At 47.3% G+C, this 27,999-nt stretch overlaps 2 protein-coding genes across 5 annotated transcripts in view; both read right to left on the bottom strand.

Moving 5' to 3' along the window:
- UBASH3B (ubiquitin associated and SH3 domain containing B) overlaps positions 1-27,999 on the bottom strand; it is a 278,462-nt gene that overhangs the window by 171,748 nt on the left and 78,715 nt on the right. For 2 of the 4 annotated variants that reach the window (XM_068159991.1, XM_068159992.1), the window contains exons 13-14: positions 27,507-27,616; positions 21,413-25,655 (exon numbers count right to left, since the gene is read on the bottom strand). In XM_068159991.1, coding sequence (XP_068016092.1) covers positions 25,518-25,655; positions 27,507-27,616 — 248 coding nt within the window. In that variant the 3' untranslated portion in view covers positions 21,413-25,517. Of the gene's footprint in view, positions 1-21,412; positions 25,656-27,506; positions 27,617-27,999 lie in introns of those variants that run through there. The other 2 variants (XR_010989933.1, XR_010989934.1) reach the window with 2 other exon arrangements.
- Positions 17-15,691, bottom strand: CRTAM (cytotoxic and regulatory T cell molecule). The gene is made up of 12 exons (XM_068159911.1): positions 15,555-15,691; positions 12,207-12,353; positions 10,146-10,298; positions 9,835-9,966; positions 5,808-5,966; positions 5,115-5,186; positions 4,933-4,998; positions 4,612-4,719; positions 3,123-3,224; positions 2,085-2,231; positions 1,658-1,741; positions 17-932 (listed from the first exon to the last, which is right to left on the bottom strand). The coding sequence occupies exons 1-12, from the start codon at positions 15,601-15,603 to the stop codon at positions 802-804; spliced, it is 1,350 nt and encodes a 449-aa protein (XP_068016012.1). The 5' UTR covers positions 15,604-15,691; the 3' UTR covers positions 17-801.

Genomic DNA, 27,999 nt, shown 5'->3' with positions numbered 1-27,999 from the left:
CCAACCATCATCCAACTTTACTTAGGGTCATTATTACACCATGCATCATGCCACATCATGCATGTCACAGCATGCATCCTCATGTTTGCCAACCCCTTGTTTGAAGACTTCCACACTCTTGGAAACAGCCCTGGAAGCTCAGGTGATTTGGGAAGCTGCACAACCATAGCACCCAAAGGTTTTGGGTTCAGAGCCCCTTGCAGACTGATGCAGTCTTGCACAGCACGGTGTGATGTTGTCATTGCACAGGTGAGCAGCTGAGGCAGAAGTCTTAGCAAAGAGGGAACAGGTTTTAGGGGTTTTAATGACAGTTTGGATGTCAGGATGCTTGGATGTCCAGTTTTGATTCACAGAGATAATACAAGTCCCAGCTGGTTTGCACCTCCTGGGGTTTCCCGCTCAGTCCCATGCTTGCAGAGGAGGTAGCTGAAGCATTGCATGATATCTTCCTAGCCTGTGGTCCTTGGAGCTAATTGTGTGTTCCCTTGACAGGACCTTAATTGCTGATAGGACCTGAGATGGGATTGATGAGCTCTATTTCTGGCAGTGCTTAATGAAGTCCTTTGAGGATTGCAGGTAAGTCAGTGTGTTCATTACTAATAGTTACAGGTAAATCAATGTGCTCATGACTAATGGTTTTCTAGGAGCACCAAGCCCATCTGCCTGTCCCACCATTGAAATGGAAGCTTTGAGGGTAGCTGTTTGTACTTCTGCCCCTTGAAGCCACATTAAGATCAGAACACTGTAATGTGACTATCAGGACCCAGTGGTGTTTCTGCAGGTTGCACAGGTTTGCCATTGCTATAAATCTGTTTCCTTTCCACATTCAAACAGTTTCTCTCTTGTTGCAATGTTTTTGTCTCTTGGAGGCTTCTGGGTTGTTTCCATGCAGCCTTCTGTCACGTACTGCATGCTGGGCTTCTGACTGACAGCTGAAAGATGAACACACATTGGTTGGTGAGTTTGGAAAAGAGGAGGGGGTACCTGCATGCTTGAAATATTTTGTAGTTAGAAGTACTTGAAAAGGGAGAAAAGGTTTGAAAAACATTCTAGGACTAATTATGAGCCACTTTCCCTTTTAAAGCAGTTCAGGTGCTGCAAGCAACTCATGTGGAAAGACACTGGCAAAGTTCCCTCATGTTTTGCCACACGGGCTTATCCACCTGCCAAAAGATACCTTGGTCTAGACAAAAGTCCAAGTGTGGAGCAGAAACACCCTAGCTGAGGAGCCAGTCACAGGCTGGGGACAGGACTGACAAAGCTTGGGTGTTTTGGTGGTGGTGAAACCAGCTTAGAGCCATTCAGGATGGTAGTATTCCCACTACATGTCATGCATAGTGTTTCAGTACATTAGATTTGGAAGCTATATATAAACCCATTGTGATAACCCAGTCTAACCTATCAGCCTATCTATTATCCAGTTTAACTAACCTATCCTAGCTAACCTTACTGAAGCTAAGGTTTTAATTTTGTAGTTTCACATCACCCCTGCTGAAGCTATAATATCTCTGGGGGTCCTCCTTGTATGAAGGGCTGGGCTTAGAATGTTCACAGTTTAAACCATGCAATTTGCAAAGCAGGCTCGACTGCAGTCTTCTGCTGTGAGCAGCAGCAATGCTCTACCAGGAATTGGTTTCTGTTGGTTAAAGCTTTTTACCGTGTCCGTTCTTCTCTTGGCCTGGGCAGTCTTCGTTAGATCTGGATTTGTAGCTCTCCAGTGTCTGCTCTGAGACATCATTTTCTGTGCAGAAAGCAAATGTGATTAAGATGATGAGCGTTTTTCCATGGCCATTCCTCACTCTCTGCCTTCAGCATAAAAATGCTGAGAGAAGAGTTATAAAGTGAGGGTTCAACCATCGTGACCATCTAAGAGATGTGCTTAAAGTGATCATTTCATGGCTTTTGTGGCATCTCAGTTACAAGGGCTCTTAAACAGTTTGCCCCAAGTCAAAGTCACTGTTTACAGGAGAGGGACATTTAACCAGAGGCTGCAGGAGCTGTGTCTTGTCTCTGTTTAACAGGCTCCTCAGCTCTCCCTCTGAACACAGCCCAACCCAGCAAGTGCTGCTGATGCTGTCACTCACCTCTCTTCCACACTCCATGAGCTTTTTTCAGCTTCCTCATAAAAAGCAGGACAATGATAAGCAGTGCAAAAATCAGAGCAGCCACCAAGATGGGCAGCAAGAGATTCTTCTCCTTCTTTTTGATGCCTTCAGATTTCAGATCTTCCTCTGTAAAAGAGGCAGATGTATGTTTGTGCTGTTAAATAGGTTCCCATGAGTCTTTGGTAGAAGGACATATCCTGGACCAGGGAAGGTGAAGATGGTGAGAGAGCAGAAGTCAGCCCTGGGGAGACCCCACCTGGAGTACTGTGTCCAGTTCTGGAGCCCCTATTACAAGAGGGATGTGGAGGTGCTGGAACATGTCCAGAGAAGGGCCACAAGGATGATCAGAGGGCTGGACCACCTCTCCTATGAGGACAGACTGAAGGAGTTGGGGCTGTTCAGTCTGCAGAAGAGAAGGCTCCAAGGTGACCTAATTGTGGCCTTCCAGTATCTGAAGGGGGCCTACAGGAAGGCTGGGGAAGGACATCTCAGGTAGTGATAGGACTAGGGAGAATGGAATGAAGCTGGAGGTGGGGAGATTCAGGCTGGATGTGAGGAGGAAGTTCTTCCCCATGAGAGTGGTGAAGCCCTGGAATGGATTGTCCAGGGAGGTGGTCGAGGCCCCGTCCCTGAAGGTGTTTAAGGGCAGGCTGGATGAGGCTCTGGCCAGGCTGATCTAGTGTGGGGTGTCCCTGCCCATGGCAGGGGGGTTGGAACTAGATGATCCTTGTGGTCCCTTCCAACCCTGAATGATACTATGATATGATACTATTTGACTTAATCACAGACTAAATAATCATGTAACATAAACCACAGCATTTCTTGCTTGTGCAGAAATCAGTGCTTGGGCCTCACAAACAGTAACATCTGGCTTTCTTCTAGGTGATGAAAATGCTTGTGTTTCTGTGGTCTCTCTCCAAGCCAGCAAACCAGCATTACCCTGACAAACGGTTTGGGGGTGGACATGTGGCCAGGGAGGACCAGCTTAGTGTAAGAAATGTTTAGAAGCTGTCATACCAAAGGTGATGGAAATCACAGTCACATTTTCACTTGGGAGTGGAGCTTCTGTCTTGGAAAGTTCCTCTTCTGTGACATTGCCGTTGAATGCTGCTTCAGTCCCTGGAAGAATGGAAAGGAGAATAGCATTTGTCTGAAGGGAAAAGTGAAGCTTAAGAAATGCAGAGGGTTTTTCTGCACTCTTTTGCTGCCTTCATAGGTCAGAGTGGTGTGGTCACCCAGTTCCCATCCCTGCCTCTGCCACCCTTGTCTGATGATGTGAGGTCATACCGTTGGGGACATGATAAGTTGATGAACCAGCCAGTCCTTCCTTTCCTGCTGCAGGTGGTGTTACCTCAGGCCCTGTGCAAACAGGGAGAGGTGAGCTCTGAGTTTCTTATGCACACAGACAACATATCCTTGTAGAGTTAACACTGATGCATAACACTAAAATGATAATGAGCACTGTGCCTACCAAAACTTGACAGTCAGAAGAGATTGTCTTCTTTATCCAAGCACACCTAGTGAAAGTCCTGTCAAAGATTCAGGCTCCCTTTCCTTATATGTTCATCACTGTAGATGTGAACTCTTTATTGGGTTGTAGCCATCCTGTGGCATTTGTAATCACTGATGCAGCATGGTGATCTTAAAGGGCTTTTCCAGCCTAAATAATTCTAGGATTCCAGGGCAACAAAGCTGGTGAAGTGTCTAGGAAAGAAGTCTTATGAGGAGCAGCTGAGGGAACTGGGTAGTGTTTAGTGTGGGGAAGAGGAGGCTCACAGGAGACCTCATTTCTCTCCACGGAAAGGAGGTTGCACTGAGGTGGGGATTGGTCTCTTCTCCCTAGTATCAGATGATAGAAGAAGAAGAAATGGCTTGAAGTTGGGCCAGGAAAAAATTGGTCAGGGATGGGAACAGGCTGCCCAGGAAGGTGGTGGATTCTCTGTCCCTGGAAGTGTTCAAGAAATGAGTGGACATGGCACTCTGGGCCATGGTTTAATGCTCATGGTGGTGTTAAGCTGGTGATTGGTCTTGGAGGTTTTTTTCCAACCCAGACAATTCTATGCTTCTGATTCTGTGTTTCTATGTATTTCTGAGACAGCCAACTGATTTTTTTCACTGCAGGGCCTGTCACGTTCAGCAGGTGCATGTGACCAACTTGGTGGGGTTTGGTCCAACCGATTTGGATAGTGGAACTCTGAATTCTCCTGCTGGAAATGACTCCTCCGTTGGAAGAACTGCAAGCTGGAGGCTGCTGCATGCACAGATTAACTGTTGTTGTGCAGTGCCACCTAGTGCAACCATCCAGAGAAATCCCAGCCTGGCCTCCTGCCACGCAGCTACTGCTGATGTCGTTCTGCATTTAAAAAGAGATCTTGTCTGCTTTCCCAGCTGTAAAACCGAGGGCTCCTCACACAAGCTAGAAATGCTGTGCTTTATGTTATGTGTGTGGGCTTGTAATGCTGTTCTCAGTGGCTTGGTCAATTCCTGTAACTAAGACCAAACTTACATGCAGATGTGAAATCAGCTTGGAGGTTTTGCTGGGTGGGTGTCAGTGCTGAGCTGGCAACTACTGGATCATCTGGTGCTGCAGAAGGGATGGTTGGTTGGTCAGATCCTAAAGGAAATCCCCCCCCAAACACAGGACAAAAATCAGCAGGGACACTTTGCTATTGAACTGATCCTTGAAACCTGTTCCTGTTTGGCTGCTCTGATCAGTGGGTAGACCCTACAGTCCTCTCCCCCACCTTCAGCTTCCCTGCCCTCCAACTCTATTTAGTGCTATGAAATGATGGGGGCTGGAGGGGGTGGAAATGAAGTAAAACCTTACCAGTAGTCTGTGGGTAGCTTGGAGTGGAGGTTGTGTTGCTCTTGAGATCTGGCACTGGTGTGGTCACTGGGAAAACAAAATAGGCTGTGCAAAACGTCCCTCAGTGCTGATGGCAACTGGTTGAAACACTGCTCTGCCTGTCTGTGCATCAATTAAAAAGACACCAAGCAATGAATGCCTACCTGGAGGTTGCTCAGTCTCAGGGACGTGTGTGTCCACCTCTGGTGCAGCTGATGCAGGATTTGGTTTTGTCACTGAAAAAAAAGCCAAAACCCAACAGCAATGCACCTTTCAGAGCTCTTTAGGAGCATTTGTTGAATCTAGCAATCTAAGGCAGAATCAAATCTGAATGGTTAGATCCATTCTAAAGATGAGGTGGGAGGCAAAGTTTACTCTGAGAATTATTAGACAGGCAGCTTCAGTGTTAATTGACAATCTTTACACCCTGCTGGCTTTTCCAAGTCTAGTGCACAGAAGGCAGCAAGCACACAGCTTCTGACAACAGAAGTTATCCTTATTGGAGTTATCCTTAAAGCTTTAGGGCAAGCATCACCTGAATTCTAGCAGTAACAACGGGGAGCTAACCTCCCTGGGCTGCTGTGGTTTAATGTTTAACAGATTTTAAGGTAGGTAGGAAGCAGGAAAAAGCCTCCAAATCTTAAGTTGGAGTTGTTCTTTTGCCCCAGAGAGCCCTGTCATTTAAAATAGATTCTAGATGTAAGGCAGTATCACAGAATCACACAATCAGCCAGGCTGGAAGAGACCTCCAAGGTCATCAAGTCCAACTGATCACCCAACCCTAAATAATCAACCAGCCCATGGCTCTAAGTGCCTCATCCAAGCACCTCCAGGAACATTGATTGAGCCTGCAGTACCTGTCCTAAACTGGAAAGATGACATCAGCTTCTCTTCTCTCAGTGCTGGGTGGCGAACGATGCAGCTGGCTGTGGAATTGGGCCCATAGGCCAGGACTCTCAGGGTGCTGGTTGTGGTCCATTTCTTCCCATCAGCTTCTAACTTGTGCTTAGTGTCACCTATACACCCGTTGGAAGGAAACATTTAAGTGCTTTCTAGTCAAGAGCAATTCAATGAAAAGCCTCCCAGGCGCCATCTGCATCACTTTGGTGTGCTAGAGCAGCACCTGATTGCTGTGCAGGAGTGCTTCATTGTGTAAATGGGAGCCCAAAGGCAGCAAGGTCAGGTTTGCTTCCTCAGCAGCTAAGTGCAGACCTTGCTGCGCCTCCTGCGCTCAGTCCAAAGCCTCTGCTTGGTTTTATGACTGGTGTGGGGTAATTCCACTGCAGCACCATGCAAAAGGTCTACTTCTGGTCCTTGCCAAAGGGAATAAATTCCTCTGCTGTGTGCCAGGGCCATGCATGGCCTGCAGTGGGGGAGCCTCAGGGCTTGGCACCTGCTGTTTTGCAGCACAGCTGAGATCTAGAAAAGTTCTGCTTTGTAGATGCCTAGAATGGTTTGAGTTGGAAGGACCCTTAAAGATTATCTAGTTTCAACTCTGGTGCCATAGGCAGGGACACTTCCCACTAGACCAGTTTGCTCAAGGCTTCATGCAACCTGGCTTTCAACACCTCCAGGGAGGGGGCATCCAGGCCCTCCCTGGGCAACCTGTTCCAGCGTCTCACCACCCTCACTGACAAGAATATCCAGTCTAAATCTACCCTCTTTGAGCTTCAGTCCATTCCCTCTCCTGCAATTGCTGCAAGCCCTGCAGTGGTTGTGTCCAATTATGCTGCGTGATACATAAGGGCAAGGAATTTGTGTCCTAACAGCTGTGGATTTGTTACCCCAAACACAAAAAAGAAGTTGTGCCATGTGTGTGGATGCTGACAAACATGCACAAATCAATATTGATGTGCAATACTTGAATCTGGAATAAATAAACATTTATATAACCCCATGGTACCCTGCACAAGTCCTCCATCATCCCTTTCCCCCCTTGGCAGCTGGAGAAGTTAACCACAAAGATTAATTGCTTTGCCACAATGAATCAGAGAGCAGAATGTAACTTGTCTGGTGTAGTCTCTGCTCCTCTAGGTGATGCTGACTTCTACTCACTTACATGACAGGGAAAAATAAAAGGTGTGTTTCACGTGGCACAAGGAGAGGTGTTTGAAGCACTCCGCTGGAGAGGGAGGTTTGGGTTGGGTTTTTTTCCCCCCAGATATTTACCCATGGTGGCAGACTGGAAGTGTTTAAAGAGACTGGATGGGGTGTTTAGTGCCATGGTTTTGTTGATTAGATGGTGTTGAGTGATAGGTTGGACTTGATGATCTCAAAGGTCCTATTCTATTCTATTCTATTCTATTCTATTCTATTCTATTCTATTCTATTCCATTCCATTCCATTCCATTCCATTCCATTCCATTCCATTCCATTCCATTCCATTCCATTCCATTCCCATTGTCTGTTTGTAGTGTAGAGCTGCTTTGGAAACAGCCTGGTGCTTTCCCTCCATCTGTCACCCTTGGTAACACTCATTTCTTAAATGAGAGGAGCTCCTCATTTCCAAATTAGCCTTTACAGATAACTTGCTGTGTTACACAGATCAGTATTTCTCAACCCTCTTTTCATCTCCAGCAGGGTCACATAAGAGCTCAAAAGGATTTCAAAGTGGTTTTGGTTTTGTTTTTTGGTTTGGGTTTTTTTTTTTTTGTGCTAGGAAGGAAATAATCTTTGCCAGCAACAGCTCAGTAATTACAGCTGGTTTGCCCCTGCTGAGCCCTGGTGGAACCGAGGTGCTGCCAGTAATTAAGATGTATTAGCTAGTTTCTGATTAGTATAAATATTTGCAGTAAGTGATTAGAGCTGAGAATGGAGGGAGAAGGAAAGGCAGTGTTACTCAGAGACAGTCACCTTCCAAAGGGGAAAGGCACTTGCAGAAAGTTTGAGGAACAGTGCACCAAGGCAGTTCTTTTCCCCCTTTCAAGCCCCCATGCAAGGTGTGCCTGGGTGAGGTGAAAGCAGCAACTCACGTGATGCCCAGCCACATCTGAGCCTCATCCCAGGTAATTGCAGCACAGGTGTTAATCGATTTCTAGGTAGCCTGGTGCTGGGCTGGAAGCTCTGCTGGGACCTCCTCTCATGGCTGGCTGGGACAGTGCAGCAAGGACAAGGAGGAAAGGTAGGAAAGTGGATTTTTCTGATGTTAAAGTAAGTGGAGAGGTGGTTAGCGTCTGTGTTGTTACAGAAGTTGTGCTTTATCAGGCCAGAAGTGAGGCTGTTTCACGTTTAAGGAGCTCCTGTTTCTAGAAGACCACAGGGAGCAGTGTATGTAAATGCTTGGCCACGTTGCTCCCCTGAGCTCTTTGCAGCAGGCACTGCCCCACAACCCTCACAGCCACACACACAGCCCAGCTCTTCCCCCACACACTGTGGTTCAGAACCTGCTTTTCCAAGACCTGTCCACTTCTCCAGAGCAATCATAGGCAGCTCTCTACCCTGGCTTTCATGTGGCCTCTTACCAGCTATACTGCTTTCCTGAAGTGCAGCTCCTTTAAAGCTCAGGGCTTTCTACAGTTGCATTAATGTCTGGGGATCTGGCAGAGAGGAGGTTGTTTTTTCTTTCTAGCCTTGATTTCTAGCTCTGTTCTGCCCAGCATACCTCTCTGCTGTTTTCCTGAGCTCTTAGTTTAAAAAAGAAAAGAAAGCCACCTTGGTGGGGTAGGAAGCTTACAGCCTAAGCCTTGAGTATGTTGCTTGATGATGCAAAATACAATTAAGAGCTTGTTAGTGCATTGAAGGAAAAGATATTTGCATCTCTGGGTATCTTCCTCACACTTTGGTAGAGATTTCCTCTCCACTGTGCTACAGTTACAGCTGCTAAGGTGGTGGTTATTATTAGAACCTGGTCTTCAAAGCAGCTATTTATGTAGTGCACAAGTGAAACTGAGCTATGTGGTGGCTCTGTTCCTCCTCCTGCTTGTCCACCTAGATGCCTGCAGACTAAGAAGAGCCTCACAGGGCAGAGTGAGTTGTGTTTCCTGAGCTCTCCTTTTCCTTCTGCTGGTGAGCTGCCTGGCTCTGACAGATTCATGAGAGAGGAAAGCTGCTGGTGTGTGTGTGTGTGAGCTGAGGGAAATCTGCCTACCAGTTACAATGTGGAAATAGTTGTAATGGATTTATTAGCTGACTTCATGCTGGGGTTTTGAAAACACTGCCCCCAGAGATTTGGTTTCATTTTATTTCAGTGGAATTTCAATCTGGACTCTTAAGGGATGTTTGGTGCCAAGTGGTGGTGTTCTGGATATGGGCAAAACAGATGAGGTCTCTCCCTTGCACAAACACTAGAATACAGTGCTGACTATTCTCCAAACCTGCACCAGGGAGCCAAGTTGTACTGAATGAGTGGGGGATGAATGGTGGTCCCAGCTGATGTACTGCAGAAGGTGTTTCAGCCTCCAGTATTTTTAAACACAGAATGGTTTAGGTTGGAAGGGACCTTAAAGATCATCCAACTCCAATCCCCCTGCCATGGGTAGGGACACTTTCCACCAGGCCAGGTTGCTCAAGGCCTCATCCAACCTGGCCTTGAACACCTCCAGGGAGGGGGCATCCACAGCCTCCCTGGGCAACCTGTTCCAGTGTCTCTCCACCCTCACTGAAAAGAATTTCTTTCTAATCTCCAGTCTAGATCTGCCCTCCTCAAGCTTCAATCCCTTCACAGAATCACCAAGGTTGGAAGAGACCTCAAAGATCATTGAGTCCAACCTGTCACCACAGACCTCATGACTAGACCATGGTACCAAGTGCCATGTCCAATCCCCTCTTGAACACTTCCAGGGATGGGGACTCCCCTCTTGCCCTGTCACAACAAGTCCCTGTAAAAAGCCCTGGGCTAGTAAGAGGAAATTGTTAGTAATCAATCCTTGGTCCTTCAACACTTACCTGGGAGCTCTATCCCATTGTCCAACAGCCAGGTAATCTGGGGCTGTGGTTTACATCCTTGGGTATAGCAAGAGAGTGTAATGCTTCTTTCTGTGTCTTGGGATACTTCCAGTAGAGGATGAGAAGGAGCAGCTGCAGCAGTAAGATTCAGCATCAGTTACAGCTATTTGGCTTTATAGATGGCTGCATACATAGCATTACTTAGAGAGGCTGAGCTAAGAGAGGATTATGTTGTGCTAGAAATGCAGCTGTGGAGTTGAGGAGCTGGCTCTGTTCTGCTCCTCTGGAACAAAGCAGATGAAGAAACTTACCTAATACCTCCACAGTCTTGTTCTTGCTTTTAAATGGGGTGCCATAGCAGAAGCATTTGTATACACCTTCATCCTGCACCGTGATATTGGACAGCAGGATGGATAATTCATCTGTTGAATGATGGAGGAGATTGTATCTCTGGTCTCTTAGAGCTGTAAAGAAAATAAAGCCCAGCATGCTAAACATGTTGGCTCACAAGAGCAAGACAGATAATCAAAGCAGTAATGGATGAGGGTAGTTTTCATCATTGCATCTGTTTAATTCATCAACACTTGAGGTAAGGGAGCAGCTCTAGCACAAAGCTTTCCTAGCTGGTGCTGAGCTAGTGCAGAGGCAGCAGTGGACTGAAGAAGGAAGTGTGTGTTGAATAACAGGGGTTTATTTTCTTGCTTTCACTTTCAAGGGGATTCTATTCCTGTGTTCCCAGGTATTAGAGCAATTTGGGTTCTCTAAGTGTCTAGATGGATCAATATGAACAAACATTGGGGTGTGAGGCTATGATTTGTGGTCAGAAAAGCAATAAGAGTTTTGAACATAGGGAACAAATGTGTGAACTGAGGACCTGTCTCTTCCCCATTCCCCAAGGCTTTATTTGGCCTTGAAAGAAATCACTTCCCCTCTTGGGGTGTATTTTGTGATTAAATAAATGAACACTGTGGCCAAGATGCACCTCTTCATTAACTGCTTCTGTATTGCCTGGTTTGCTTCTCCTGTCCTTGTCTAATCACTATGATTTTAAAGAGAGCATCTCCTAGGCTGTTTGTGCTCTGCTGTCCTGACTTTCTGGTTTTTGCTTCACTCCTCCTTGACCTGGTTTCAGCTGTCTGGGCTTATAACCATGACACTCCTGCTGACTACCACATGGGAGTCCTCAGGGTCAGGAGGCCAGCAAGTCACATGAGCTATTCCCACAATCACGGCACAGAAAGTGTAACCTCCTGCCCTTATGCTGAACTGAAACTGGGGATATGTACCAGACATCAAGGGGGGGGGGGGGGGGGAGGATTTCAACAGGTAGCTTTTTGGTTTTGATTATTTTGTTTTAAGCTGAGGTCTTGTCAAAATATAGAGAAAATTATAACAGTATTTTAATTTGTGGGAGTGATTAAATACTGAAGGATTTTTGCAAGCAGCATCACGTAAGGCTCGTAGCTAAGTTGTCATCTTTTCAGCTACAGTGAGGCTGGAGGGAACTGATTCACCAAGTGGTTTGCTGGAGAAGCAGCGTGACAGAGATTCACAGTGGGGATTCAGAGTCAAAAAAAAATGGCCCTGTGCAGTCCTCATCTTGCAGAGCTGTTGAATCATAGAATCAACAAGGTTGGAAAAGACCTCGGAGATCATCCAGTCCAACCTGTCATCCAACACCTCTTGCCTACTAGACCATGGCACCAAGTGCCACGTCCAATCCCCTCCTGAACACCTCCAGGGATGGTGACTCCACCACCTCCCTGGGCAGCACATCCCAATGGCCAATCTCTCTTTCTGGGAAGAACTTTCTTCTCCCCTTGAGCCTAAACCACCCCTGTGTATTTTGCACATATCCATTGCACTCCATTGTAGATTGTAGTTTTGCTTGTAAATACAGCTTCCATTTGCTTCCAACTGAGTTGACCTGGCAAAGTTAATGCTGAGAGGGAAATTTCAACCCACCACAGAGTGAAAGGCAACACAACTGTAACGTTGCCTTTCCAGCACATATTAGGAGTCACTGCTTGTTTTCTACACATTCCATCTTGATGCACTACATCAAATTCCCTGATGAGCCAGAGCAGCACCCAGGGCTTTCAGGCATGTCCTCTTCTCTGTCTCTTGTAAGGCAAGAGTGAGTTTTTTGTGCTAATCTCTTGGTGCTGGTGGTAACTGCAGCTAAAAGCTCTAGTGTCAGACCACTCTTGTGGGGGTTTCCATTTCAGCAGCTTACTGCCGGAAAGGAGCTGAACGTAAAACCACCTCGAGCGGTTGAGTCAGACTGGCCATGGGTGGGAGCAAGGGAAATCCACTTCTGAGTGACCCTCCAGCTCCATGTGGAAAGTATTGTGCTCAGTTTTCACACTTACCCCTCTGGTTGTTGAGAAAAATGACAAACCCGTGAGGGTTTAACCACTGCAGGGCAGAACTGTCGTCGGTGCTGAGGGTGCAGTTCAGGTTTAGGTCCTCTCCTTCCTGTAGAGTTACAGCTTCACTGCCAGCTCCTGGAAAATCCCCTGACAGAGAAGGGGGGAAAAAAAAATAATAAGGAAAGCCAAGTATTAGAAATCTGACATGAATTGGCTGCATGCTGGAGCAGCGGCTGGCTGCATGCTGGAGCAGCGGCTGGCTGCATGCTGGAGCAGCGGCTGGCTGCATGCTGGAGCAGCGGCTGGCTGCATGCTGGAGCAGTGGCTGGCTGCATGCTGGAGTGGCAGCTGGCCCCGTGCTGGAGCTGATTTGCAAGTGGTGCAAATCACAGCTCTGAAAAATGAGATTATTTTAGTCACAGAATGCCAGGTTGGAAGGGACCCCAAGCATCATCAGGCCCAACTTTTCAGGCAATAGTGGAGTTGAAATGAGCTGGCTGAGCGTCCTGTCAAGCTGAGTCTTCAAACTGTCCAGTGTAAGGGAATCCACTGCTTCCCTTGTGAGGTGGTTCCAATGTTCTGAGTGTTCCCATGGAGAAAAATTGTCTTCTGGAGTCCCTTCCAGCCCAGTCTGTGAACTTAGAGCTGCTGTGGCTGATTTACTGTCAGATATGGCACATCAGTACCTTTAGCTTATGTTTCCTTCTGATTCCACCTTCATCTCCTAGGGTTTCAGATGGCTTCTCAGGGCTCATGCTATGTGGGGGTCATTTACAGAGGGTTGTTAGAAAAGCAAAACCTCCTTGCATGGCTTCCACTTCTGAAGACCTATGTCAGGAGATGCAGAGAGGGCCTTGACTGTGGTTTTCCATGGGGCTCTTCTGCACTTTTTGCATTGTGACTGTTTCCTGTTGCTAACAACAGTGTGGGGTCTTCAAAGTCACACCTTTTGAGGTGGGAGCAACGAGAGAAGCTGGGGGTGTTGCTTGTTTTTCTAAAACAGGAAAACCCAACCCTCAGAATAGAGCCTAAAGGTAATTTCCATGAGAGACCATGGCTTCATTCAGACCATGATTCATGGGTCAAATTTCTTTCCTTGTGTAGGGGACAGTTTGATGTGGCTGTGGTCTTCAAGCCACTGTGACACACACCGCAGTATGGTCACTGGGGCATGGGAGAGATGCTCCTGTGCCTCGTATCTTGCAGATCCCAGGTGCACAGCTACCTGGAAAAATGCCTGGCATGAAGTACAGGGATATATCCACCTCTTGGCAAGGAAAGGCAACAACTGCTTCCCAGAAATTGCAGGATGCGGTGGAGAGGAATGGTTGGGCCTCTGGCTGCACATCAGAAGGTGCAGAGAGAACTCGTGGTGGTGATATGCACTCAGTGCATCATTTCGTAGTTTCATTCAGGGTTGGAAGGGACCACAAGGATCATCTAGTTCCAACCCCCCTACCATGGACAGGGACACCCCACACTAGAGCAGGCTGCCCAGAGCCTCATCCAGCCTGCTCTTAAACACCTCCAGGGACGGGGCCTCGACCACCTCCCTGGACAACACATTCCAGGGCTTCACCACTCTCATGGGGAAGAACCTCCTCCTCACATCCAGCCTGAATCTCCCCACCTCCAGCTTCATTCCATTCCCCCTAGTCCTATCACTACCTGAGATCCTGAGAAGTCCTTCCCCAGCCTTCCTGTAGGCCCCCTTCAGATACTGGAAGGCCACAATTAGGTCACCTGTGAGCCTTCTCTTCTGCAGACTGAACAGCCCCAACTCCTTCAGTCTGTCCTCATAGGAGAGGTGCTCCAGCCCTCTGATCATCCTTGTGGCCCTTCTCTGGACACCTTCCAGCACCTCCACATCCCTCTTGTAATAGGGGCTCCAGAACTGGACACAGTACTCCAGGTGGGGTCTCACACTGCAGCCTGTAGAGACATCCTGGTTAATGATTTATGTTTTGGCTTCTGGTGGCAGACCTGTGAGTGGAAGTCTGAATTAATTCTGAGGGCCAAGAGCAGCTAGCAGTTGTCAGCAGGTACAAATTCATCCTGCAGAAGGCTGTGTTGGTGCTGGGGGCTGAGGGGTTGCAGGCTGCAGACAGAGTGAAAGCTGCTGATTGGGAGCAAGCCTGAAGGGCACTGCAAGTGTTAGCTCAGCTAGAATACAGCTGACAGCCCCTTAGGACCTGGCTTCTGCCAGGCACAATCAATGGCAATAAGAGATCCTAAGCACATAGTTGTGCTGCTCGGACACTGAGATTTGAAGTGGCCTCTGTGTGAGTGCATTAGCCAAGTGTCAGCAGTGGCACTGCCCTGCTTTCTGCTCCAGCATTCCTTAAGAAGGGAGAGAGAGACTATTGTATTGTCCAACACCAGGCAGGTGTGTGCATGCCATCCTCAAAGGCTGGGAGTGAAGCCTGCCAGACTCCTGAGCTGTAGACAGCTGTGTTGCTGCTTTCCTTACTTAAACCTTCCCCTATTTGCCATGCTCCAACATGAATCTCTCTCACACTCCTGTGTATCCAAGACAGACTAGCAAAGTAGGTATAAGCTGTATCCTCTAGTAGGAGTAAGGAGATTAAGCCTTTAAAGTGCTTTTCATTTTCAAAGTACTTTTCAAGGGCTTTCTAAATTATTCTGACTTCTCCTGTTAGCTTCTTCTGACACCACGCATGAACCAAGGCACACACAGATATCCAAGCCATGGAATGCAAGCAGTGATCTGCTGCCCAGATTTTAGGGACAACCTTTTGATTTCCAAATGCTTTGTCATCTCAGGCATGCCACCAGCTGCTAGGAGGTGAACTGCTCTCATGGCTCCTGCATTTCCAGGAGAAACTGGAGTTGAGCACCAGTGTGCTGTGGAAATGGGGTGAAAGTATGAAAATAACACCAGCAAAGCTGGCTTGCACTTGGGCTGCTGAAACTCTGGGAATTAAGCTCTCCAAGCTGGGCTGCTTGCAAAGGGGAGATCATAGAGATATTGTGGCCTTCCAGGATCTGAAGGGGGCTACAAGAAAGCTGGGGAGGGACGGTTTAGGGTGTCAGGGAGTGATAGGACTAGGGGGAATGGAACAAAAATAGAAATGGGTAGACTCAGGTTGGATATTAGGAAGCTCTTCCCCATGAGGGTGGTGAGAGACTGGAAAAGGTTGCCCAGGGAGGTGGTAGAAGCCTCATCCCTGGAGGTTTTTGCAGCCAGGCTGGAGGTGGCTGTGAGAAATCTGCTCTAGTGTGAGGTGTCCCTGCCCATAGCAGGGGGATTGGAGCTAGGTGATGCTTGAGGTCCCTTCCAACCCTGACAATTCTATGATCCTAGGTAGGACAGCATGCATGGCTTACCTTGCATCAGGAACAGAGCTGCGACGTGGAGCACCCTGGTGAAAGTCATGCTGTGGTTTGGGTGCAGGCAGGCAGTGCTGGCTTCCTCTCTGCTGGGTCTGCCGTGCAGCAGGTCCCTTTTCAGCACGGGGGGAGCAGGTTTACCATGACTTCATCACTGATGGGGTCTTTGCCTCCTTTCCTCCTTTCTGCTGTCCCACTCACTCCTCCCACTCTCTCACATTTCCTATGTGCTGGTGACTGCTGAGAAACCTATGACCTCACAGGTCCCTAAAGTGAAACTGGTGGGTGGCAGGACTGGGGGCACTTCACCCTGCACCCCCTCCAGTGCTGCCTCACTCAGTGTCTGTGAAGGGGAGAGATGCCCATGGGGGGGGGAAGCAGGCAAAGATGGACCCCTGCTGCAGTAATGCTACAGGTGCACTGTGGGCAGGATTTAGTTGCCCAGGAAGGGGAGGCACCTAGCATGGTAAAGCTTCTCTGATGGACATTGCTTTAGAGCAGTAATTGCCAAGGCTGCTTGAAGACCCAGCTGTGCAGTTTAAATCCTTGGAAAAATACTCTTGTGTGACTCTATCTTGTAGCACCAAGGGCGTGGGAAGTTTGCTCTGCTCTGCATGCAGGAACCCTGGCAAAACAACTAACAAGAGAAAGGTAATTTGCTGTGTGTGCTTTGTGGCTCTCTGGGTAACAAAGACCGTTGGTGAGGGAGCTGTGGAAGGTTTGCTGAGCACCAAAGCATGGGACAGAGGAATGTCTACAGCAAGGAGATCCCAGAGGACCGGGGGGCAGAATCTGGGTTTCTCATATCCCCTTTCAGGTCTGATTATTTCATGAGCAGTCTGGGCCATGGCAAAGCTTTTTGTATCTCCTGGGTGCGTGATGTCCAGCAAGATTTATCCAAGGCTGTTGTAGGCAGAGCCTCTTTTCTTGATGTAGCCTGGTGTGCTGGGTTCCAAAAAAACAGCTTTGCCAGATCCTCTCTGGCACTTCTCTGCAAGTGCAAGTGACTAATGCTGTCAAAATGAGCTGATGCTAACAAGAAATATGATCAGGAAACTGTGCATTTGCAGGGCATGGGTTTGAGAGGAATGGACAAAACACTTATAAATAGATTAGGCAGCTCACTTCTAATTTATTAGAACCCATTTCCACTAAGCTTGGAAGTGCATCATTCTGTTAGGGTCTGTTTGATTGAGGAAGAGCCATAGGCTTTTATCCTAATATAAGCAGCTTGACTGGACAACAGAGCAGAAAGTTTAATGTAGATATTTGACTTGAAAGGAGAGTTTCACTGGCTGATAAAAGCTGCTGCTTGATTAGGAAATCCAGATCAGGAAGATGTGTTGTAAGCTTGGCTTTGGTTTGGAGTTTGTGCTTGCAGCTTCATGCACCTAAACTTGGCAGTAAAATAACTCTAGGGATGAAAAACAAAAGGCCATCAAGCAGTAGGGAGGCTGAAGCCCCCTGCCTCGGAGCAGTAGGGAGGCTGAAGCCCCCTGCCTTCAAGAAGTAGGGACACTGAAGTCCCCTGCCTCCAACCCAGAGGGAAAACTCCATCCCTGTACAGCAGAGAACAGACTCGAGAAGGTTTTGTGCCATCTGCTGTCCAATAAATGAATTTCAGTTTGAGTGGAGGGAATTAAATAGGAGCTCAAATTCCCCTGGATTCTTGATGCTTCTGAGGGTTACACCCCATCTGTGTGGGCATCCCAAAATGAGATGCGGTGAGGGCAGCACTGCAACCCAGACTGTGGAACAGCCCTGACGTTCATTTTGTTTCAAGGTCCCACTGCAGCTCTTCCCTAGGTGTCATAGAACTGCAGATTGTTAGGGGCTGGAAGGGATCTCTAGAGGTCATCAGATCCAACCTCCCTGCCAAAGCAGGATCACCTGGGGCAGGTCACACAGGAATGCATCTGGTACAGGCGTTTATCCTATCTACATCTTGCTGGAGCTACTGAAAATGTTGCTCAGGTGCACCCCAGCAACACATGAGGCTCTCTGGAGGAGCACTTCAGTGAGGGTCTGAGGCAGAATATTCATCCTGGCAACGTTCAGCATGCTTGAGAGGAAAAAGGTAAATAAAAAGGGCAAGGTGTGGACGCATGGCTCTGGGGAGCTCTCATAGTGGCCTTCCAGGACATGAAGGGGGTCTACAAGAAGGTTGCAGAGGGACTGTTTATAAAGGCTTGGAGTGATAGAACAAGAGGCAATGGTTTGAAATGGGACAAGAGCAGATTTAGATTGGGTTTGAGGAGTAAGTTCTGCACCATGAGGGTGTTGGAACACTGCTACAGGTCGCCCAGGGTGAGGTCCCTGTAGGTAGGTGAACAAAAATAACAACAAATAACAAAACCCAAACCAAAAAAAGGGCAAAAGTGACCAAAAAAATTAACAAAACCCAAACCAAACAATGGGCAAAAATGAGAAAAAAAAGAGTAAAAATGACAAAAAAATTAACCAAAATCCCAACCAAAAAAAGGGCAAAAGTGACCAAAAAAATTAACAAAACCCTAACCAAAAAAAGGGCAAAAGTGACCAAAAAAATAACAAAACCCAAACTAAAAAATGGGCAAAAGTGACAAAAAAATTAACAAAACCCAAACTAAAAAATGGGCAAAAGTGGCCAAAAAAATAACAAAACCCAAACTAAAAAATGGGCAAAAGTGACCAAAAAATTAACAAAACCCAAACCAAAAAATGGGCAAAAATGACCAAAAAATTAACAAAACCCAAACTAAACAATGGGCAAAAGTGACAAAAAAAATTGACAGAAACCCAAACCAAAAAAAGGGCAAAAGTGACCAAAAAAAATTAACAAAACCCAAACCAAAAAATGGGAAAAAGTGACAAAAAAAATTAACAAAACCTAAACTAAAAAAAAAGTGCAAAAGTGACCAAACAAATTAACAAAACCCAAACCAAAAAATGAGCAAAATTGGCAAAAAAGAATAACAAAACCCAAACAAAAAAATGGGCAAAATGACCAAATAATTAACAAAACCCAAACTAAAAAATGGGCAAAATGACCAAATAATTAACAAAACCCAAACTAAAAAATGGGCAAAATGACCAAATAATTAACAAAACCCAAACTAAAAAATGGGCAAAAGTGACAAAAAAAAATTTGACAAAACCCATACCAAAAAATGGGCAAAAGTGACCAAAAAATTAACAAAACCCAAACCAAAACATTGACAGAAACCCAAACCAAAAAATGGGCAAAAAATGACCAAAACATTGACAGAAACCCAAACCAAAAAATGGGCAAAAATGACCCAAAAAATTAACAAAACCCAAACCAAAAAATGGGCAAAAGTGACCAAAAAAATTAACAAAACCCAAACCAAAGAAAGGGCAAAAGTGACAAAAAAATTAACAAACCCAAACTAAAAGATGGGCAAAAGGGGCCAAAAAATCAACAAAACCCGAACCAAAAAATGAGCAAAAATAAACAATCAAAAGACCCCAACCCCAAAACTAATAAACATCATGCTACAAGTGTACATGTTTAATGAGTTATTTCGTTTCCGTTGTAATACTGCATTGATGACATGGAGCTTGCAGAGGTGCCCACAGAGAGGAACTTCAGGCAGTGCGTTTCGGTGTGGGAAGTAACCGAGGGGAAGCGGCCCTGTGTTTTCTGTTCTGTAGCATGTACGGGTCGTGAATATTCCCCGGGGAGCAAGTGCTGGAGGGAAGTGGTGAGAAGCGAGCAGCGATTTCAGAGTGTCTGCAACCAATCACACTTACTGCTTGACTTTAATCTCTGTTGCGCATTCGGTCATTCACTCTTTCATGCTCGTCTGCTACTGCTCTCATTTCAGGTTTGTTTTTAGAGCTGAAGTAGTTTCCTCTGTGCTTAGGCTCTGCACTGAAAACAAAGCAAACCACAACCCAAATCTATTCGTGCCCCCTTTCTAAACAAAGAGTTTTCATGCAGCATTTGGACTTGATGATCTTTGAGGTCTCTTCCAACCTTGGTGGTTCTGTGATTTCAATGCATTTGAGGCTGTGAAGCAGCACAAAGCTCATTTCCAGCTCTGGGTTTAGACGAGGGTGAGTCAGCTGCAGCCCAGCTCCACTCTCTGCTGCCCCTCTCTTTGAAACGATGGTGAATTACAACCGGGCACTAAAAGCTCACCCTAGTTCTGCATGCATTTCTTACAGCAGGGCTGGAAGGGCTCAACCCTGCAGATGCGGGTCCTCCAAATTCCTCATGAAGTCAGTGGCAGGTAGTGAGGAGCAGCCTGGTTTGTGTAGTTTCATCCCATGCCTGAGTATGTAATGAGAAATCTTCCTCTTGATTTCCCTGGGCTCTGGACCCACAGGGCCCAGAGGGAAAAGCTGGCAACCCTTCACATGCAGTGCAGTACTCAGGAGCTAAGCAGAGAGGCTGAGTTTGTCACAGTGCTGCTATCCAACTCCCTCCCCTGTTTTTTCCGTCCCAGGAGCTGCAGTTAGCACACAGTCGAAGATGACAGACCCCACGTCCCTGAGGTAGTGCTACTTGGGGTGCTCAGGGCTGCAGCTCCAAACTCATCTGGTGGGGAAGCAGCATTTTAGCATTCCTTCTACCCTCTTTGCTTTGCAGAATTCTTCTCTGAAGAGAATTCCTGCAGAATTCTTGTAAACAACCACAGAGTTGGGGATGTAAATCACCACCTTCATAGTAACACTAGAAGCTAACACCAGAGGAGGGGAGCAGGCTCCTGCCACCAGCTGACTTCTTTCTGAAAGAGTGAAAAGGGAAATATGTGGTTTGTGTGTGGTTTTTTTTTCTGTAGTTATGGCCTGGATCCTCAGTTTGCATAAGGTTCTGTTGGTTTGAGTGTGCAGTGTGAATTTCCACTCGTGGAGATCCTCAGAGGATTTAAATGTTGGGCTCCAGCTGCCAATGTAAGGGAAATGTGTAGAACTTTAGACCTGGCACCTCTGTTAAACTGGAAAGGCAGCCCCAAGCAGAGCTTGGGGTGGGGGCATGCTGCAGCCCCCTCCCACCCACTTCAGCAGAGGGAGAGACAAAGCCCAAGGATAAGGACAAACTCCTGATCAAACCTGAACTACTTCAAACACCCTGGTTTTGAGCTCTTGGTGCTCAGTATCATCCCATTAACTGCTGCTGTGTTTGAATTTGCTTCTGCACTTTGATCTCTTGTGTTTTTCCAGCCCAACCTGTAAGTTCTGATTTATGAAAACAGAATCATCAATAAGGTTGGGAAAGACTTCAGAGATCAAGTCCAACCTGTCACCCAACACCTCATGACAACTAAACCATGGCTTCTAGTGCCACATCCAATCCTTTTCTGAACACCTCCAGGGGCAGTGACTCCACCACCTCCCTGGGCAGCACCTTCCAGTGGCAAATTACTTTCTGGGAAAAACCTTCTCCTCACCTCCAGCCTAAACCTCCCCTGGCACAGCTTGAGACTGTGTCCTCTTGTTCTGCTGCTGTTTGCCTGGAAGAACAGACCAACCCCCCCTGGCTACAACCTCCCTTCAGGGAGTTGTAGACAGCAAGAAGGTCTCCCCTGAGCCTTCTCTTCTCCAGGCTAAGCAACCCCAGCTCCCTCAGCCTCTCCTCACAGGGCTTTGCTCCAGACCTCTCCCCATCCTCATTGTCCTTTTCTGGACACTTTGAAATGTCTCAATATCCTTAAATTGAGGGGCCCAGAAAATACTGAACAAGCAACTTATTCTTGACAGATCTCCAGCTTTATTCCTTAACTAGGAAGAGAGGAGGCGGGGGGAAGCCTAGGAACTGCTATTTACCTCCTATGCCCTAATTAAACTGTTGGGATCTGATGCAGCTCACAGTGAAGGCAAGGAAAAGACTCACACACACTTCAGATAGATCAAGTCTAATGTTCTTCTGGGACAAAACACTGAAGTGACATTAAATACACACTGAGGAGCAGCAATGGGTTGAAAGTGAAGCAGCATTTGTTTTGCATTCTTAACATCTCAATTCAAAACCTTTAAAGGAACATCTTTCATTCTTTCCCTCCACCCCCACCCCCCAGTAAGCCATATCATCATGAGACTACTTTAACACAAAACCCTTAGGAGAAACCAAAAGGCTAGAAGAAAATAAGATATATGTTTTCCTTTCTGAGATTCTTGACACCTGGAAAACAGAAGAAACTCATTTGAGAGAAGGCTACAGTTGTCAAAATACTCTTCCCAGACATCCAAAAAATAGACTTTAATTCTTTTATTGGTTTATTCTTTTTAAAAGAAGAGAGTGTTGCAACATCTCCCTTCTCCAACACGACACTCTTTTCCTGGATCACTTCCTAAATGCAAAGATCAGCTAGTACAATATTCAGATTGTGCATTCAGGTTGAGTTCCCTCCCTGTTTCATGCTTCTGTCTCAATAAACTCCTTTTGTGATGCTCCTTAAGTGGAGCAGGGCCTGAGCAGCCTCTGCTCTTCCCTATAGATGATATTTGATTACCCAGCTGCATGAGCAGCCCCTGCTCTTCCCAGTAGGCAATATTTGGTGCCCCAACTGCATGAGCAGCCTTTGTTCTTCCCTATAGGCAATATTTGGTGCCCCAACTGCATGAGCAGCCTTTGTTCTTCCCTATAGGCAATATTTGTTGCCCCAACTGCATGAGCAGCCTCTGTTTTCTTCCCTATAGGCAATATTTCGTGCCCCAGCTGCATGAGCAGCCTCTGCTCTTCCCTATAGGCAATAGTTGGTGCCCCAACTGCATGAGCAGCCTCTGTTCTTCCCTATAGGTAATATTTGATGCTTCAACTGCATGAGCAGCCTCTGTTGTTCCCTATAGGCAATATTTGATGCCCCAACTGCATGAGCAGCCTCTGCTCTTCCCTATAGGCAATATTTGGTGCCCCAACTGCATGAGCAGCCTCTGTTCTTCCCTATAGGCAATATTTGATGCCTCAACTGCATGAGCAGCCTCTGCTCTCCCCTATAGGCAATATTTGGTGCCCCAACTGCATGAGCAGCCTCTGCTCTCCCCTATAGGCAATATTTGGTGCCCCAGCTGCATGAGCAGCCTCTGTTCTTCCCTATAGGCAATATTTGATGCTTCAACTGCATGAGCAGACTCTGTTGTTCCCTATAGGCAATATATGATGCTCCAACTGCATGAGCAGCCTCTGCTCTTCCCTATAGGCAATATTTGGTGCCCCAACTGCATGAGCAGCCTCTGTTGTTCCCTATAGGCAATATTTGATGCTCCAATTGCATGAGCAGCCTTTGTTCTTCCCTATAGGCAATATTTGGTGCCCCAACTGCATGAGCAGCCTCTGTTCTTCCCTATAGGCAATATTTGATGCCTCAACTGCATGAGCAGCCTCTGTTGTTCCCTATAGGCAATATTTGGTGCCCCAACTGCATGAGCAGCCTCTGCTCTTCCAAGCAAGGCAATATTGGTTGCCATAAAGGGCATCTTGCTGACCAATAGCATGAAACAAAAAGCAGTCCAGATTATCACACATGCATCAGGAACCACATTTGTTTTGCTGTGATTGTCACTTAGCTGTCTAGTTTTAAACTCACTGCAAAGTTGCAGTGAGTAAGCATGGAGGAACACAAGCCAGAAATGCTCTTCAGAATGTCTGTACACAGCCAAAAATAGTTTAAATTACAGTTAAAAACTAAAGTGACAGCAGCAGAACTGCATGGGAGCAGTTTCTTCTGTCAGCTCATAAGTTATTTCCCTGACTTTTCAGTATACTTCCCTGGTATAATAATGCACTTATGAAGAGCCCACTGTGTATTACATAGTCCTAAAGGTACAAACAATGGCCTATTGTTAGGGATCATGACAAGGGACATATTGCACAGGATGAGATCTCTGCTGACTCCAAGTATCTACAGAATCTGGTGTCCTCTCCCAGGCAAGCTCAGTAAAACCCAGAGGCAAAGCTGAGCTAAAATCCCTTCAGACTTGTGGCATTGCAACTGCTGCTGAGTGCTTTGCCTTGTTGCTCAAGGAGGTCCTGGATGCCCCCTCCCTGGAGGTGTTCAAGGCCAGGCTGGATAAGCTTGAGCAGCCTGGGCTAGGGGAAGGTGTCCCTGCACATAGCAGGGGGGGTTGGAATTGGATATCTTTAAAGTCCTTTCCAACCCCAAACCATTCTGTGAATTCAGGAAGAAGGGGCTGCAGTTTACCACTCCTCATTTGTTCTGACTGCTGGCAGTGCAGCTCAGTCAAATCCTACTGAAGGTTTAAGAGAAACCAAGACAAATCCAACTGTGATCTTGCTTTGAATAATAAGCTTCTGTCATTGTTGGTCAGCTTGAAGTTCTGTGCCATACAAACACCTCAAATGAGGACATGAACACTTTCTGCAGAGGAAGAGGGGTGCCTAGGATGCCAGAATTTCTTTCCTTGCCTCTGCTGCTCTTTATGGGAATACAGACTTGTGGCCCACCCAAGAAAGGAGGATGCCTTAATCTTTCCCATCCTAATCTTTCTCATCCTATTTAAGTACATTTTTAAGTACCTTCTGGTAATATCCATATAAATGCCTGCAGCAACTTCTTGACCCAAGACTGATTATTTAAGACAATATTAACCTAAAAGAAACCTGTCCTGAAGCCAGTTTATGCAATAAACTACCCACTGGGGAGGATTCTGCACTCTCCTGTGAATTGGCACCTTGCAGGCTGCTGCACTAAGAGGACACTTCCTGTCATTTCAAAGGTTTTAGCTACAGATGGAAACCCTGCTCTCCCCCTTCTCCCCAAATCCTAACCCTTCCCCAGCTGCATAAATAGCATCTTAATAGGCCAAAACTTCTGGCTCCTAAATGGAACTGTTTTATCCAGCTCTGCTTTGATTTTTATGATAGGTGGCACTTAGGAATTAAGGAAGCAAAGCATGCAGCAGAAGCAGCTGCCTTTCAGTGTCATTTTCATGTCATCACTACCTCCTGAAGAAAGCTGCTTACTGCAGGCTCTCACCAGGGATGAGGGAAAAGCTCACAAGGGACAGAGAGCCGCCACTGTGTAAATGACCAGCACAAAATGTCAGTAAAAAGAGGGGAAAACCTTTTCCCTGAAGGGAATTTAAGTGACACTTCAGGCTAGAGCTGTGCACAAGGGTGGATTGCAATAAATAAAGGGGGGAAAAAAAAAACACCTCCTCCCAGCTTTCTAAATCATCCAGGTTTGGTTGGAAAAGGCTTATTTCATCTCCACTTAAAAGAAACTGCTCCCCAATCTGCTTTGTTGACAATGGGATTAGCTTTTTGCTGTGCAAACTTCACCTGTAACTGATGTGACATTCAGAACCTCCTTCTGAGGTGGATCAGCACCCATCAATCTCTGCACCCATGGTATGCCCAGCACAACCCCTAACACACAACTTCAAGCAGAGGAGAGGCAGAATCTGATGCTGCCCACAGAGGCAATGCTGGAATCTTGCTTCCAGCTGGTGGTGATGCACTTTATGGAAGGTGCTGAGAATCTGGGGGTTGTGAGTGAGGGGGGGGGGGGGGAGGTGTCAACACGTGGTCCTGAACAAGCCTGCTAATGCTTTGCAAAAGTAGTTGTTGAAAAAACAAAACAAAACAAAGAAATCCCCCAACCCAGTCCCCTGAATGCTCCATTTTTACACAGTGCTACTTGTTTCTACCGTGGTGCAGAAGGCAGTGAAAGATATTGGTGTTACCAGAGCTCCATCCAAGGTGGGAAAGCCTACCTGAGCTACTGACTAAACAGAAACTCCCTGCAGTGCAAGACCTTCAGTCTGTATTTTAGTATATTGTTGGGGTGGGTTTTCCACCCCCCCTTGAATCTCACTCCCTTTTGTACTCCCCTTTGTATCTCCCTCCCTGCTTGTAGATGAGAGCTGTTGCGTGACTGTGGCTGTGTGAGGGATGCTAGGACACCTGTTTGTGTGACTTTTTCCACTGTCAATAAACACAAGAAAGAGACATTCTCCAATGCTTAGGAAGGCCATGGGTTTTCCTTGCTTTGCCTATTCTTGCAGTAAGGTTTCTCTCCAGTTAAAGCCTCCAGTTGGTCCATGTGTGAGAGGGAGGATAGGGGGGTCGGTGAGCTGCCAAACGCCTGTGTCTCCCAGTTCTTCGCACGAACAAAACCCCAAGTATGGAATCTGTGTGAGGAGAGAGAGGAAATGGAATAGAATAGAATTAACCAGGTTGGAAATGACCTTTGAGATCATCAAATCCAACCTATCACCCAACACCATCTCATCAACTAAACCATGGCACCAAGCACCCCATCCAGTCTCCTCCTAAACACCTCCAGGGATGGTGACTCCACCACCTCCCTGGGCAGCACATTCCAATGGCCAACCTCTCTTTCTGGGAAGAACTTCTTCCTAACATCCAGCCTAAACCTCCCCTGGTGCAGCTTGAGACTGTGTCCTCTTGTTCTGGTGCTGCTTGCTTGGGAGAAGAGACCAACCCCCACCTGGCTACAACCTCCCTTCAGGGAGTTGTAGACAGCAAGAAGGTCTCCCCTGAGCCTCCTCTTCTCCAGGCTAAACAACCCCAGCTCCCTCAGCCTCTCCTCACAGGGCTGTGCTCCAGACCCTTCCCCAGCTTTGTTGCCCTTCTCTGGACACCTTCCAGCAAGTCAACATCTTTCCTAAACTGAGGAGCCCAGAACTGGACACAGGACTCAAGGTGTGGCTGAACCACTGCTGAGTACAGAGCAGAATGACCTCCCTGCTCCTGCTGGCCACACTGTTCCTGATACAGGCCAGGATGCCATTGGCCTTCTTGGCCACTTGGGCACACTGCTGGCTCATGTTCTGCCTACTTTCAGCCATTCCCCCCAGATCCCTTTCTGTTTGGCTGCTCTCCTGCTACTCTGGCCCCAGCCTGTAGCACTGCATGGGGTTGTTGTGGCCAACGTGAAGGCAATGAACAGGGATTGAGCTGAGCTCCTCCAAGGGCTGAAGTCTTGCTGTGCCACTGAAGCAGATCTCTGTCTTTTCTCTCTCTCTCTCTCTCACCAAAGCCCATTTTCAGCAGGGTGTGACAGCCAGACTGTGTGCTGCTGTGTACAACAGAGGGCACCCTTGTGATGTAGGTTAAACCTGGGTCAGTTCAAATTAGAGATGTCTTGCTGGCTGTCATGATCTCAAACCCTGAAGGTCAGCACAGCTCTGGAGGAAATATATGGCTGTTAGTCTGCCTCAGGGGTCCTCAGATCAAGTATTAGTTATGGATATCTCAGAGAGCTTCTGCAAAGCTGGCAGTGGGCAATACCACCTGCTTAGCTGAAAGGCTGGTAGTGGGCAATGCCACCTCCTTAGCCTGGAATGGGTTGTCCAGGGAGGTGGTTGGGGTGCTGTCCCTGGAGGTGTTTAAGACCAGGCTGGATGAGGCTCTGGCCAGCCTGATGTAGTGTGAGGTGTCCCTGCCCATGGCAGGGGGGTTGGAACTAGATGATCCTTGTGGTCCCTTCCAACCCTGACTGATACTATGATACTATGAAGGCTGGCAGCGGGCAATGCCACCTCCTTAGCCTGAAAGGCTGGCAGTGGGCAATGCCACCTCCTTAACCAGGGTGAGAGTAAAGCAGTGAAGGCAGCAGGCCTCATAATGTCATTAAAAGCTGGATAAAGTGAAATGAGAAGGGGAAGTGCAGAGCAGAAGCGCTCTGTTAGCTGCGGTTAGGCTCTTTTCAGCACTGGAGGGCAGTGTGGGAGCCTCTGCAGAGCCCCAGGGTGTACAAGAGTGAAGCAGAGTCCCTGCAAGCCCAGCTGTAGGTGGGCATCCGATCCCATGCTATCTGTAACAGAAGTGCCACGTTTGGATAAGCCTCTTAACCCAATCTGCTTTGCTCTCCTGACTCGCGAAATGGATGGAACTCGCTAACGGGCAGAAGGATCAGAGGAGAGGAACAAAGTGTCCTCTGCCTGGTTAAGCAGCTTGCAAATTCCTTTTGCCTTTGTCCAGCCAGCCAGCCAGCTTTCCTCCTGCCTGCTAATTACCTTTCGGACCATCTGTACAAAGTCCTTGGAGTTCTGCGGCGAGAGCCCTTGGAGCTGGCAGGTACAAGCCTCCAGGGAGGACGCGTGTGCCACGATCAGGATGTTGTTTCCTGAAATAAAGGGAGAAATGCAGGCTCAGGAAAGGGGGGAATGAAGCCAGCTTGTAGAGAGCACCGAGGTACTCCCCTCAGCCTCCTCATCTCTGGACTAAACAGCCCCAGTTCCTTCAGCTGCTCCTCACCAGCCCTGTTCTCCAGACCCTTCCCCAGCGTTGTTGCCCTGGTGGAATAAGAGATTCATAGGATCATAGGATTCTATGAATCCTGCATAGGATTGACAGAATCACAGAACTATTGATACTGTGACCACCCTGCAGCCACTGAGCACCAAACTGGGGGCTTCAAGGTTTGACAGGGTTTGTTTTTCCTCTGTTAGACAGAAGCATTTGTCGTGTGAGTAGTGAATGCACAGGAGCTGGGAGGAGGAGGAGCAT

The sequence above is a fragment of the Melanerpes formicivorus genome, unplaced genomic scaffold (genome assembly GCF_026170545.1).
Source record: "Melanerpes formicivorus ecotype bairdi unplaced genomic scaffold, bMelFor1.0.p_v2 SCAF_47, whole genome shotgun sequence".
NCBI classification, from domain to species: Eukaryota; Metazoa; Chordata; class Aves; order Piciformes; family Picidae; genus Melanerpes; species Melanerpes formicivorus.
The sequence above is the reverse complement of the archived record's forward strand: the minus strand, read 5'-3'. Positions and strand labels throughout refer to the sequence as shown.

Bases quoted from the DNA above. Each gene is read 5' to 3' on its own strand.
- CRTAM (XM_068159911.1), bottom strand. From the start codon at position 15,603: ATGACTTTCACCAGGGTGCTCCACGTCGCAGCTCTGTTCCTGATGCAA. The intron at 3,225-4,611 runs GTAAGTTTGGTC...CCATTCTTCCAG, and splicing joins AGCTGATTTCACATCTGCAT to GGACTGAAGCAGCATTCAAC. The intron at 1,742-2,084 runs GTGAGTGACAGC...CTTTCTGCACAG, and splicing joins TCATGGAGTGTGGAAGAGAG to AAAATGATGTCTCAGAGCAG.